The sequence below is a fragment of the Chroicocephalus ridibundus genome, chromosome 12, assembly GCF_963924245.1.
Source record: "Chroicocephalus ridibundus chromosome 12, bChrRid1.1, whole genome shotgun sequence".
Taxonomy (NCBI): domain Eukaryota; kingdom Metazoa; phylum Chordata; class Aves; order Charadriiformes; family Laridae; genus Chroicocephalus; species Chroicocephalus ridibundus.
The window spans coordinates 18,758,392-18,771,148 of NC_086295.1; the positions used below are offsets into that span (position 1 = coordinate 18,758,392).

Below are 12,757 nucleotides of genomic sequence, written 5' to 3' on the forward strand. Positions count from 1 at the left end.
CTCAGAGGAACATTTTAATGATGGATTTCCTGATTCAGCCCTGGGACCGTGGCCAGGGCATCCGACTCCAGCGGGACCACTGGCTGCCGTGGTGCTGGGCTGCAGGGGAGGTCCGTGCTGGGATGCCAGGGTGGTGGGCACTGCTAGAGGAGGGATGGCAGCCCCGACCTCGCTGCGCCGCTTGCTGCGAGGTCTCTTCTCCCCCACGTCATGGTGCAACACTTCCTCTTCCCGTGGCGGTTGTTGCAGCTCGTAACACGCACTGGCGGGGCCACTGAGCCTGGGGGTGTCATCTTTGCCTGGCTGTGCTCGGCAGCGCTTCCTCCAAGGAGGTGAGGGGCCCCCAGGGGCCGGGGACCAGGGGTTCGTGACACTAGGAGGGCCTCTTTCCTGGCAGTGGGGCTGGGGAGCTCCCGGAGGTGCCCCTTGGGGCTGAGCGGGGACAGGGACAGGGCTGTGGCCTCTGGCTGCGGCTCAATGCTGCAGCTGCATGTTTGCGCTGCGGTGGCTTGCGGCTGATGGCGCTGGGCTGGGGAAACCTCAAAGCGAGGGCTCCTCTGGGCACGGGGCACCCCTGGTCGTCCGAGCCACCACGGAGGGTGCAGGCGGAGAGGTCCTGTCTGTGGAGGCAGGGGCTGGACGTGGGCGCAGGCAGGGAGATGGGACTGCTTGACCCTGCCTGTCCACAGCCCTGCCCTCCCCGGCAACAGGCAACTGCAAAAAGCTTCACGGAATATTTGCTGTGCTGCCTGAGTCCCCTGCCGCCGGGCTTAATGGTGCTGCGGGTGCTGACCGTGTGGCCCCCAGCCGGCTGGTTCCCCTCTGTGGGCTGAGGCTTTGCGACCCCCAAGGCTCTAGGAGTGCCTGAACCAGCCCCGGGGGGAACTGCTGGCTCCTGGCCTGACCAGCATGTTGGATAGACGCTTCTTGCCTCCGTCGTGGCAAACGCTTGTGGCTGCTGCAAAGGAGGGCAAACTGCTAAGCCACAGGGACCCACGGCTGCCAACAGGGAGAGTGGTGGGGGCCTGTAGGGTGAAGAGCTGGTGTTCCATGGCCGCTTCCTGCTGGGCACCACACACATCTGCGTTTCCGGCATTTTGGTGGTGGTTTGTTTGTGCTTCCCTTCAAAGAAGAGAGAACGGCCCAGCTGCTTTTTGAAAGGGCAGGCTTGGGGGGGGGCATCACCCACTGGGGCCACCTGGAATTGTCCAAACCTCCCCCCCCCCCCCCCGCCATCTCTCGTCTCTGCTCATTGCTCAGACCCCCGGGAGCAGCAGTTTTGCTGCCAGGCGTGCGTCCTGTGAGGAGTTGGATTTGAGCGTAGCTGGTTGGATACCACAGCGAGCAGGTACGTCCACGCTGCAGGAGCCGCGGAAAATGGTTAATGTGGTGAAACGAAGCCGGTGCTCACCCACGGCCCCACGTAGGCACCTGGGAGACTGGGGGGAAGCATGGGGTCCTCCTGTGAGGACAGGAGGGGTTTTTCTCTCCTTCACCTTTCTCAGTACAGAGGGGACTCCCCAGCCCGAACCTGCTGCTTCTGACCCTGGCGTGGAGGTTGCCCACCCATCCCTGCTCCTCGCTCTCGCCTTGGCCCACGGGAGCCAGGTCCTAGGACGCTGAGCGCTTTGTGAACTCCCTGAGGACTAGAAAACCCTTTCCCCTCTGATTTTAGGTTCATACGAGTCCTTTTAGATGGGGAAAAGAAATGTCACTTAAATACGAGTTAAAGAAAGGTTCCCGCGCGCAGCCAGCCATTAGTACCTCCTGCTGCTTCCTCCTGGCAATGACTCAGTGCCCTTGGAGCTGCAAAACCCCAGGGCTGCCGTGGGGAGAGCGTCTCGCCGGCCGCACGGCGCCCGCGTGGGCTCGGCGGGGAGGCCAAGGGGTTCCTCTGCCCCGTGGCTGCTGGGCAGCACTGGCGTGCCCGGGAGCGGGGGGCGGCAGGGCTCGAGGCCGGCAGAGGAGCTGCTTTGCCGGCGAGCCGCCACCAGGCAGCTGGAGCTTGGCTTACAGCCAGGATGATGGCACTTTGCCGCTTGTTTGCGGGTCAGCTTCCAGACCCTAAAAGTGTTGCGGGCAGGGAGCAGCTCCTCGTACAGCACGTGCCGTCAGCCGGCCCCGCCAGGACCGAGGTAACGGCGGCAGCGCCAGAAGCAGAGCACAGCCGCAAAGCCATTGAACCGTTTGAAAAGGAAACACACACCGGGCTCTTTCAGGTCCCTGCAGAGCGGGTGAGAGCAGACAAGGGCTGTCCCAGGAGTCGGGGCAGGGAGGGCGTGCTGCCACTGCCGCGGGGCCCTGTGACATCTCGCTGCACGTGGCATAAGGGATGCTGTGCCAGAGGCACGTGCAGGTGGTGCTGGCCCTGTGCCTGCTGCTGGTCCTGTGGCAATGTCTCCGAGCCCCCACAGATGGCCTCAGCCCCTTCCCTTGGGCTCCCTCCCTCCTTGTGAGCCCGGCCGCCCGCTGCACCGCCAGTGCCAACAGCTCCACGTGGTTCAACACCCGCTACGACATGGCCGTGGGGCCCCTGCTGACGGGCACAGCCCACGAGCTCTCCTCCGATGTGGTCCAGTGGTGGCTGGTGAGTGGCGGCATGGGCACGGGCTCATGGCTCCTCCCAGGCTCCTCAAATCCGTTTGCAGTGGGGCAGGGCCAAGGTCAAGTTGGACAGACGCAATGGGGCACGGAGGGGGTGCAGGGACCACAGCCCTCCCTCCCTCCCCCTTCGTTTTGGCTGTCCCACAACCTTTCCCAAATATCCCATCGGGATTTTCTGTACCTTTCCCAGGGCTCTGCTGGGAGGAGTGGGGCTCCGTCCCCCTTTGGGGGTACTGTTGGGGGTGGGTGGGTGGTGGTGGTGCAGAGACTGGGGCTGATGCTGCGTGTCACTGCCCTTGCTCCCCCAGACCCTGCAGGGTCCCCGAAATGGCATCCAGCTCCAGGCCATAATTCAGCAGCTCTTCAGCGTCCTCCCGGCCCCGACGGGCAGCGTGCGGGACCCGTCTCGCTGCAGGACTTGTGCGGTTGTGGGGAACTCGGGGCGGCTGACGGGGTCTGGCCACGGGCTGCGTATCGACGCACATGACTGGGTGCTGAGGTGGGTGACCCAAAGGGGCTCGAAGGGCGCCTCCCTGTCTCCCCAGGACCTTGGCATGTCCCAGCCCCTGGCCACCCTGTGAAATTTGCCAACACAGGCCCTGCAAGGGCAAGCGGCTGGGGTTGGTGAGCTGCTGGCCCTGCTCCCTGGAGCCCCCCCCGACCCTGGGGCACACACCAGCCCTGTGTTGCCCATGTCCCCTGTGCTGCTGGCTAGGGTCACCTCATGTCCTTGACCGGTGGGACCGGCAGCCTGCAACCAGCAGGGCGTGCGCCTTCAGTCTGGGCTGTGCTTTCCTGCTGTCCCCTAGGATGAACAGAGCAAAGATTGCTGGCTTTGAGCAGGATGTCGGCATGAGAACAACCCATCACTTCATGTACCCGGAGAGTGCCGTGGACCTGGGGCCTGGTGTCCACCTTGTCCTTGTCCCCTTCAAGCCCCTGGACTTGCAGTGGGTGGCCAGTGCCTTCTCCACCGGAGAGCTCACGCAGTGCGTACGCTTCAGGGGCCAGCAGCCCTTGTGCTGGAGACCCTGGGGATCGCACAGGGTGGCACTGGGGACCTGGGTGCCTCACTGGAGCCCTAGCATCATGGTCTCAGTGGGACAAAGGGCTCCTGGGCAAGGGCCCTGCCATAGCTCTGCACTGCAGCTTGAGGAAGGGGGTGGGCATGGTGGCTGTCCCCACTGTGGGGCCACGGGCTTGATGTGTCTCTTCCCAGAGCCAGGCCAGGTGCTGCTGGGGCAGCCCAAGGGTCTGATGGTGCCATGAGGCCAGGTGCCGCCCTCTGCAAAGCGTCTGCCTCCAAAGGAGAGGCCCCAGCAGCAGGAGTGCTCATGATGAGCCCATGCTCATTGTCCTCCTCTGGCTTTTGCAGCACATACGCGAGAGTGAAACAGTTCATCAAAGCTGACAGAAACAAGGTAAGGCCTCGGCGGGCTCCGGCGCCTCCTGGGCTCCTCTGTGCGGAGACCAGGCGTGTTTTTCAGTGGGATGTGGGCAGAGCCGGCGAGCAGGAGGGCTGATGGCTGCACTGGTGGCAGGGGCTGGCCATTCGCAGCGACGTGAGCAGCTGACGGACCTTCTGCTCCCTGCTCAGGTACTGATCCTGAGCCCAGCTTTCCTCAAGTACATCCACGAGAACTGGACGCAGCGTCGCGGGCGCTACCCCTCCACTGGCTTCACAGCCCTGCTCTTCGCCTTGCACGCCTGCCAGCAGGTGAGCACGGTCAGCAGGACGGGGCGCTGCCGCCGCACCACTGCTTCTCCGCGCGCTCCCCAGGCTCACCGAGCGCCTACGCAGTGATGGCTCTTGCTGGCATGTGCACAGGTCTCCGTGTTTGGTTTCGGAGCAGACAGTGAAGGGAACTGGCACCACTACTGGGAGAAAAACCGCTGGTCCGGAGCCTTTCGCAGGACGAGGGTCCACGACGCTGATGTTGAATTCAGCCTCATCGAGAGACTGGCAGCTGAAGGCAGGATTTCATTCTACAAATGATGTCTCCCCAGGAAACTGAAGCCGGGCTGTCAGTGCAAGAACCAGCAGCCCCCCCACACTGCTGGCAGCTGCCCTCAGCTCTTTAGCTTGCTTCTCCCCCGGCAGCGCACACGCCCTGGCTCACAGACCCCGCGATTCCCAGCGTCTTGCTGCTGCTTCTGCTGGTCCAACCAGCTGGACACTGTGGGGGCCAGGAGGTGACACGCTCCCGCGGCACCAGGGCCGTTGCATTTGGCTGGACACGGGGTGGACGTGGCTCTGCCCACGCTAGCTGGGAGAGAGGAAGGGGAGATGGTGTGGCCGGAGGTGGGGGTGGAACCCGTGAGCTGCCGTGCACTGTCCCTGCGGTGGCTGTGAAGCTGTTAGGTACCAGCAGCAGGAGGTGACGGCAGCCGCTCAAACGTGGCTGGCTGCGTGTCGGAGATGACATTTCCACCCGCTGGCAGCTTCTGCGGGAGGTCTGCAGTTGTTCTTTGGGCAGGCGGAGAGGGGCAGCTTCCCTTCCTGTCTTTTTATAACTAAGGAAAAATTTTACAAGTTGTATCAAAGAAGAAAGGGAAAAAATCAAGCATGCTAAGTCAGAAGATGACAGAATCAAGCACAACTGAAATGATCTTATGTTGAATAAACATTGAAAACACATGTGAATCTATTATTAACATTCGCTTTACTTTTTGAGCCCTTCCTGCTTTGAAAAGACAGCACAATCTCAGCCCCACACTGCAGGACAAGACAGTAGACGCTGCAGCCTTCACGTCCCAAAGGTTTTCTCCTCCAGAGCAGAGTTCGCAGCATCTCTTTTCCTCCTTTCCATCGCAAACATGAACATCCTCAAATCAGACTCAGCTTTTCCATAGCCATTAGTGACTCGGTCTTTCAGTCTACTAAAAGCACCAGATCTCTCCTACTCAAAAGCTCCCGTTTTGTAGCAGAAGCTTCTATTACTTCACTATTAGCTTCATTCATTTCCGACCTCTCCAGGTAGGATCTCCCTTTCTTGATATCTTCTCTTTCTCTTCTCAATTATACCCAGTTTGCCACAATGAGTACAAGTCTTGCACTTAGCCGTCCTTTCACCTTCTCTCTGTTTTCTCTAGGTGCCAAGCAGCACTCTGGGCCACGCTCTCCAATGCTTTTCTGAGGTTTCTTATCAAAGCCCAGCAATTAGCTGGCAATTTGTTTAATTGTGGGTTAAACTCTTGCTATCTTAGTTCAATTCACCTTCCCCCTCCTGATAATTCTTTCAAATTTAGTTACAAAGCTGTGTGCTCTACGGAGCGATTGGAGATGTGCGGGTCACTTTTTGTTCCTGACAAAACAGACAGATACTGTGTGTTAATTAATCAGATGAATCGGTTTCCTCACCCACCCCTCAAACTGCTTCTCTCCCTGATTGAAAAAACACAGGTTTTTATCATCCCTGGTTTGTAGCTAAGTTCAGCTATTATTTTTTTTTTTTAAAAACACAATCACAAACAAAAACTACTTTCAAATTAATTATAAAATAGCTTTCTGTCTGCATTATCTGATCCTGTGCCTGTCACGCGCACTGCGCACTGTCGGACAAATGGCTTGGACCAATTTTTGAGTCAATACCAAAACACATCCAGAGCTGAGATTTAAGAATAATGAATCTGCTTTGCCTAAAAATGAGGCAGGAATCCACAGAGTTTTATTTTCCCTCATTGTTTTCCAAATTCTCCCACTATAATTTCACATGCCAAACATTGTACTCACTTGTGTAGATCATTAAAAAGAAAAAAATGCAAACCACGCTCATCATGCTGTCTACATACTTGGCCACAAGGCAGGTGTGTTTTTTAATTACAGTTTCCCATTCAGTACCAGGATTAGTTCAAATAATTCAATTACTCTTCCAAATGCTTTTCCAAAACACAGAGGATGGACTTTATTTCAAAAGATAAACAGAGCGGAAATGAAAAACACCATCCGATTTAAAAACCAATTAAAACTTCAAAACACTTTTTTTTGCTGAAACATCAACTCGCGTCTGTCGTCGGAGCAGCGTGGGGCGGCTGCAATGCCCCACAGGACAGTAAGCGCGACCCACGTGCCAGGTCTCACCGCTGCCCAGGACGGGGGGCGCAGAAAGTGCACGGGATTCGGCACGTTTCCACAGCGGTCTGGCACGCAGCATCAGCGCGCTCCCCAACATTTTAGAGACAAATTAAAAAAAAGCCAGATGGTGTCGCTAGAAAGCTTATCTGATGGCAACTGCAATCCACCCCAGGTCTCGTGACAATACAGTACGTTACTCCTGGAGGCAAACAGAACGCAGTGTCTCCAGCAGCTCTTCAGGGCGGAACTGGCCGAACACGGACTGACCAAAGGGGTTTTACAGTAGGGCCTGCACAGCCAGACAAGATGGCTCATCTTCACAGCAGCAAGGTTCAAGCAGTTCCACCCACAAATTAATGCCAAACAAAGAATAACGGGACAGTAACGTACGAGCAGTCAGGGCCAGCTGGTAATTCCGAACCTCTTCTCTTGTGTACTCAGAACATCGCTTGTGTTTCAAAAAAACCTGGTTAGTTCTCCTTAGAGGGTTTTTTGTGGGGTGAGATCGTTGCTTATTTATGTTGTCTTCCCAAGATCAATTTTCTTCTGGATGGCACGAGCTGAGTGATAGATCAAGGAGTCAATGAATCCTGCAACTAAAAGGAAAAAAAAAAACAGATGGACCAAGCTAGCCATGCCTCAAAGAGAGAACAAATCCCAGGGAAAGAAAACACAAATCCTTCTGTCAGTGGAAAGGAATTCCAGCTCCCCCAGGCAGCCAGCTGCTGCTGCTCTGCAGAATAAGGTCATCATGTCATTAGGACCGACAAGATCCTGCTTGCAGGGCACAGGTGATCGTACTTCTCCAGAAGATCTCTCTTACAGAAGTAAAAATGAGCCAGGTGTTTACTGATGAGTGAGAAGCGTTTGGAGAGGAAGCTGATGCCAAGAGCTTTACGCCACAGAGTTGCCCTGACCCAGCTTGCCAAGAGCAGGTTTCCCATCTCCTGCTCTTTTCGCAGTAACTAAAAGCGAGCTGCTCGACCCCGCGCTGCCCTTTATGGATGCCCTTTATCGGAGACCGCAATGTTCACCCACCAAGGATGCAAACCTTCAGTTCTTTCTGCGGTATTTTTCCCAAATCTCTCTAGCACTGAAGGAGCCTAGTAATTCAGTGCTTGTTTGGGGCCACGGAGAAGCTCAGAATGGGTCTCCTGCACCACAAACCCCAGACAACCCTGCATCCACCGGGGCAGCTTTCACAGGACAGGAGCCCTGAGCTCCTGCAGGGAGGGAACACAGGCTGCCCGTAAGTGAAGATATTTTCAATGTCTTTATGAAGCTTTACGTTCTTTTTTATCTTTTATTCAACACCTCAGCTAAGAAACTACTTGTCCCCACACAAAGACAGATATTTCAATACTACATAAAGAGTAGTGGCTAAAATGGTAACCGAGTCTTCTGTTTATTACCGTAGAACATGGAATTATTTGCCTTACTATGGTCTTTGAGTAACACTTCAGATGACTGTCTTTTGTGGTTGTTTTGCCCTGAAATTATCTCTACTTGTGGAATCAATTTGATGCTGTAACACAAAAACCGTTACACAGCTGGTCTGATCTGTCCTCTAGAACACGAATACGGAGAGTCTGAACGTGGCTTATGGCAGCAAACATTACGAACCGGCCATCAAACCTCATCAGCATCAGAGGCCGCTTGCGTTTGTCATGAAAATTATTTTTGAAAACCTTTCCCTGAGTCAACCATAGAAATGCATATGACCACATTTATTACAGACAGAAATCCTGTTTCCCAGTATGAGGTTAACTGAGCGCTGGGACACCTCAGGCGACAGGAAAACCTTGCAGGTGAAGGTATTATGTGACATAGGTATGTGATACAAGCGTTCCATGATACAGTAGCTGGCTTCTCGGACCCAGTAAGATCTGCTGCCCAGATCTCCAGGCTGACCCTTCACAGACGCCTCTGATGAGAACGTGAGCATCTCTGCCTGGGTTTCAGAGCACGCTGGGTTATTAGCTGGAGTGCAAGGCTGGACCAAGGCTGGGCTCTATCACACACGTGGAGCTGAGCAGATACCAGTTAGCTATTCCAGAAGCCAGCCCTGAGAATGAAGTCCAGCCTTTCCTTACAGGACCCTGTTTGGCTCTGAGGGATACTTTTAGTTCCTGCAGGGCACTCACTGGAGCTCCGATGTCCGGGAACACACAGTTTGACACCGCTGAGATGGCTATGCCCATAGCAACCTGGGTTCACAGGTTTTACTGGCTTTAGTTCCACATGAAAGTGGAAATCTGCTTACAGGCCCAAGCTGGCCAAGAAAACAGTACGGATGGATTCATACGGTATGTGAAAGGCTGCATTATTTGAAAACAATGTAAAGCATCCTGTAAAGCATCACCATGAAACCTTATGACAGGTCTATATCATAATGAAATGAAAACATTTCATCAAATAAAATATTGTAATAGGTCTACAGCATCTTGAAAGCCTGCAGTGCTAATTACCATCTGACGCCACTCCCGTGGCTCTGCAGAACGCGCTATATCCCCTCCTAAGGGCTGAAGTCACCTCTTCCCATCAAAGAGGGATTTATTACCTCCCATGCAGACTTTAGAAAGAGTAAGATGGCAAATGTTTACACTTTAGAAAGAAAAAAATATTGAAAGGTGCAATACCTGTAAATATGCCTCCAATGATGGCACAAACTCCTGTGAGAAAGTGTGTGAAGGACCTAGAATGAGGAAAAACATTTGAACAACCAGCATGAGCTCAGGTACCAATGTCAGGTAAGTAGCAACTCATCAAAACTAATTCCTAATTATCATAATGTTCACCATAGCACGCGACTATATAAACAGTAATAGCTGACAATTATCAGATTTAACAATTAGATAACCCCTACCGGCTACAGAATGGGGTCTCTCACTGATACTTTTACTGGGCAGCATCGAATAGCAGAAGTGCAGGGCGCTCTAAGGAGCTCAGTGGCAACCCCGGGAGGCAAGTACTGAATTCGCAAACCTAACGGATGAGCTTTTAACCATTAAGATTTTATCCATTCCTACCCAGACAGAACGCACAGCAGGCTGTTGTAACACAAAAACTAAATCCCTAAGCACACGTTAATACATTTTAAGGTATGGACATTGGCTGTCCCTCGTTATGAACCTAAAAGATCGGACAGGTACAACCCCTCCCAGAGCCCTGCCATTACATGCCTGTGATTAATGGAAGACCTGGAAAGAAGAAAGAGGTTCCACACTGACTACTACACGAAGAAAAGCTATAGCAAATGCAGAGTAAGTAACCTGACTGGATGAGCGTGGGTGCTGCTGTAGGTGCTGGTAAGGTGGGTACGCTATATAAATCTGTCTTCCCATTAAAAAAAAAACCTTTGAAGAAATTAGTCTGAATCAAGAACCGTTCCATCCGACTTCTGCTCCCTGCACCAATTTCCTTCTCCATCTGGATACTGGATTAAAACGCTTCAGGTCATATTAGAAAAACCACAAGCTCTTTCACATGTTCACACTGAGAGCAAGGGCCTCTGGTCGGGCCTCTTCCTCTCCACGGACCACGAAGGGGCTTGGATGGCTTTCAGGCATTTGCACCATCGCGTCTAAGTGAGGATGGAGTTTTAAGCTATGCAAAATGACAAAATCAGTGAGAGAGACTGAAACGTCTCTTACCTGTGTTTCTCTGTCAGCTTCACCATCATGGGTGAAAGTTCATAGAGCACAAACACACCAGGCAGACCCTGGTCTCCTAGTAGCCCGTTGGCTATCTTCTCATGTCGTGTAACTGAAAACTGGTTAGTCCTTACCACCTAGCAGGAAACAAACACGGGAAACATTGTTTTGTTAACAAGGAATAGAAAAGCCTAACACTGGTTCAGTGAACCATATGAATTGTAGCCCTGCCCACTCACTTGTGGGGAGTCTGACAGTGGGTCATAAAAAGGGTCATAAAGAACACCACCAGGATCAGGTCTATTTTTACTACAGGCTATCAGTTAAAGCCCCAGCTAGCCCAAAGAACAAGTGCTGCACCAGTCCCCAGGCTGGACTGGTTTGGTCTCTGCTGCCAAGTAATGGCATAAACCGGATGATAGCTTCTCAGCCTCAACCCCAAGTCCACGTCATCCTCTACCAAAATGTAGTCCACCTAAGCATGCTTCAAGGAGACAGCACTGATGTGAGAAAGCTATATATATACATTCAAGGGTAAGAGAAAAGGAAATAATATGTAAAAGCATAAGAGCGCCAGGGCTGGAGAAGGACAGATTGCCCATCTTTGTATGAACGAAGATGACCCTGCAGCATTCTTCTGTGCCCTGCCATTCTTCTACACGTTGTCCATACCAGTCCTATTCTTAGAGCAAATTAATTTGGTTTCTGTAAAATGAAATTATGTTCTATCATCCCTAATAAGCCATCTGACACAAATTACCATCCAAGCTGAGGAAGATACTATGCAGTTTCTTCACTAAATTCCATGTTTGGGGGTTCCAAGTACTGAATGTATAACACAGCCCCTGGTATACATCTGGCAGGGTACTAGGATCCATAGTTACTGTAAGTATAAGCATCACTGTTTGCAGGGATTTCTCTCCTGGTGACTACTGAAAACCAATTCTTTTGACAGAGAAGTCCTTTGAAATCTGAACAACAGATCTGCAGTAGCATGCGAGATTTCACCACGAGAAACAGAAGCCACGGTGGCTTATGGCACTGGGGTGGTCACAAGGATACGGCTCCTATTAACTATCCTTCGTACTTCAGGCATTTCAGTCCTCCACAGAAACTGCAGAGGCATCCTGAATCCAAGCAGAATGAGCTTCAAAGATTGTTTGAAGGTTCTCCCAATATCACCTCGTAGCAAGTAACTTCCATACAACCTCCAGAAAAAAACCAGACGGGCCCTTTCTAGGCAGGGGATTGAAGAAAGAGTGGCCCACATCAGGATTTATCACATGAGAACTGAGTCTTGCAAACAGTTTCAATCTTTAGGGCAGATGAAGAAACACAAACTGCATCTACCTTTCCAACGGATTCTGGTACATTGCTCTGCCCGCACTGCTCTAGGACAGCTTTGCTTGAATTGTATCTACTGTGGCCGTGTGTCCCCTCAGATTTGTAGTTCGTATGCAGCCTCTGGCATAACTAATGAACTGCTGGCGATTTACGTTTCTTAGTGCCTAAACCAACATGGAAGTCGCATGGATGTGCAGTAGTATGCTGTTCTCACTGCAAGGATACGTCGTACGTGCCCGAGCGCAGCATGAGTTTGGGTGAAGAGCCGGAGGTGGTAAGGGTTCCCAGTGCCGTGGGGTTTGCACAGTGTTATAAAACTGCGCAGGAGAAGGGAGTCGAATTCTGGCGCAGTTTCATCCCCGCGTAGATCAGTCCTTGCACTGAATGAGCCCCAGAACCACACTTCGGTTTCACCTCAGAGGAAACTGGCTTGGTGTTAAAGTGAAGCTGGGCATGGACCACCCAGCATAGAAAATACAGAACCTAAACCTGGGAGACAGCTAGGGAGCTAAGCCATCTTGTACGTGAATGGTCACAGAGGCACCGTGGCATGTGGCATCTGTCTGTTCCTCACGGGGTTAGACAAGTACGCTGGTTAGCACTGGTGGTGAAGTCTGCGCAACAGTAGAGCTGTTGCCTCTACTGGTGTTTTCTTTGCAAAAGGAACACAACAGCTTACATCAGTCTGCTGCCCTGAGACCGACAGGTTCATTTCGGTAATGATAACCGACAGGTTCATTTCGGTTTTTAAAAAGAGGTTCTCTGTACCTCTTGAGATCCCCTGCAAAATGACAGCTTCCAAATGAATGAAGTCACAGTTCTTTCTGCTCCCTCAGGCTGTCTTCAGAAGAGAGCAAAAATCTGTCCCTGTTCTCAGGATCTTCGTCTCACCCTGGTATCTCCTCAGTAATTTGTTTACCTTACCTGTCCTGAAAGCAGGGCTGGAAATCCAGCCACGCTCTTCTGGAGGCTAAAGGAGCTTTTAAATTGGAGACAAGCTAATCTTGGGTTATTCTCCAAAGAACATTTTTAGGTTCTCCTTGCTGCTTTACCTTCTCCTGATCATGCACTAGGAGGGATT

The 12,757-nt window shown here is 52.5% G+C and overlaps 2 protein-coding genes across 6 annotated transcripts in view; one reads left to right on the top strand and one right to left on the bottom strand.

The window, feature by feature from the left end:
• The first annotated feature begins 235 nt into the window (after window positions 1-235).
• Window positions 236-5,574, top strand: LOC134522647 (CMP-N-acetylneuraminate-beta-galactosamide-alpha-2,3-sialyltransferase 2-like). 4 transcript variants are annotated; one of them, XM_063350471.1, is made up of 8 exons: window positions 236-332; window positions 1,261-1,348; window positions 2,220-2,587; window positions 2,913-3,103; window positions 3,414-3,593; window positions 3,980-4,025; window positions 4,202-4,321; window positions 4,433-5,574. In XM_063350471.1, exons 3-8 carry the CDS (start codon window positions 2,333-2,335, stop codon window positions 4,598-4,600), a joined length of 960 nt encoding a protein of 319 aa, XP_063206541.1. In that variant the 5' UTR covers window positions 236-332; window positions 1,261-1,348; window positions 2,220-2,332; the 3' UTR covers window positions 4,601-5,574. The 4 variants fall into 4 exon arrangements, 3 of the variants coding, with proteins under 3 accessions (XP_063206541.1, XP_063206542.1, XP_063206543.1); XM_063350472.1 differs by having other exon boundaries at window positions 1,261-2,587; window positions 4,458-5,574; XM_063350473.1 differs by lacking the exon at window positions 3,414-3,593 and having other exon boundaries at window positions 1,261-2,587.
• Window positions 5,575-6,087: 513 nt separating this feature from the next.
• The window catches only part of ERGIC3 (ERGIC and golgi 3), a 33,320-nt gene continuing 26,650 nt past the window's right edge, over window positions 6,088-12,757 (bottom strand). Inside the window, exons 12-14 of one of the 2 annotated variants that reach the window (XM_063350468.1) lie at window positions 10,333-10,469; window positions 9,319-9,374; window positions 6,088-7,275 (exon numbers count right to left, since the gene is read on the bottom strand). In XM_063350468.1, the coding sequence (XP_063206538.1) occupies window positions 7,196-7,275; window positions 9,319-9,374; window positions 10,333-10,469 (273 nt within the window). In that variant the 3' untranslated portion in view covers window positions 6,088-7,195. The remainder of the gene's footprint in view (window positions 7,276-9,318; window positions 9,375-10,332; window positions 10,470-12,757) is intronic. The other variant, XM_063350470.1, reaches the window with a different exon arrangement.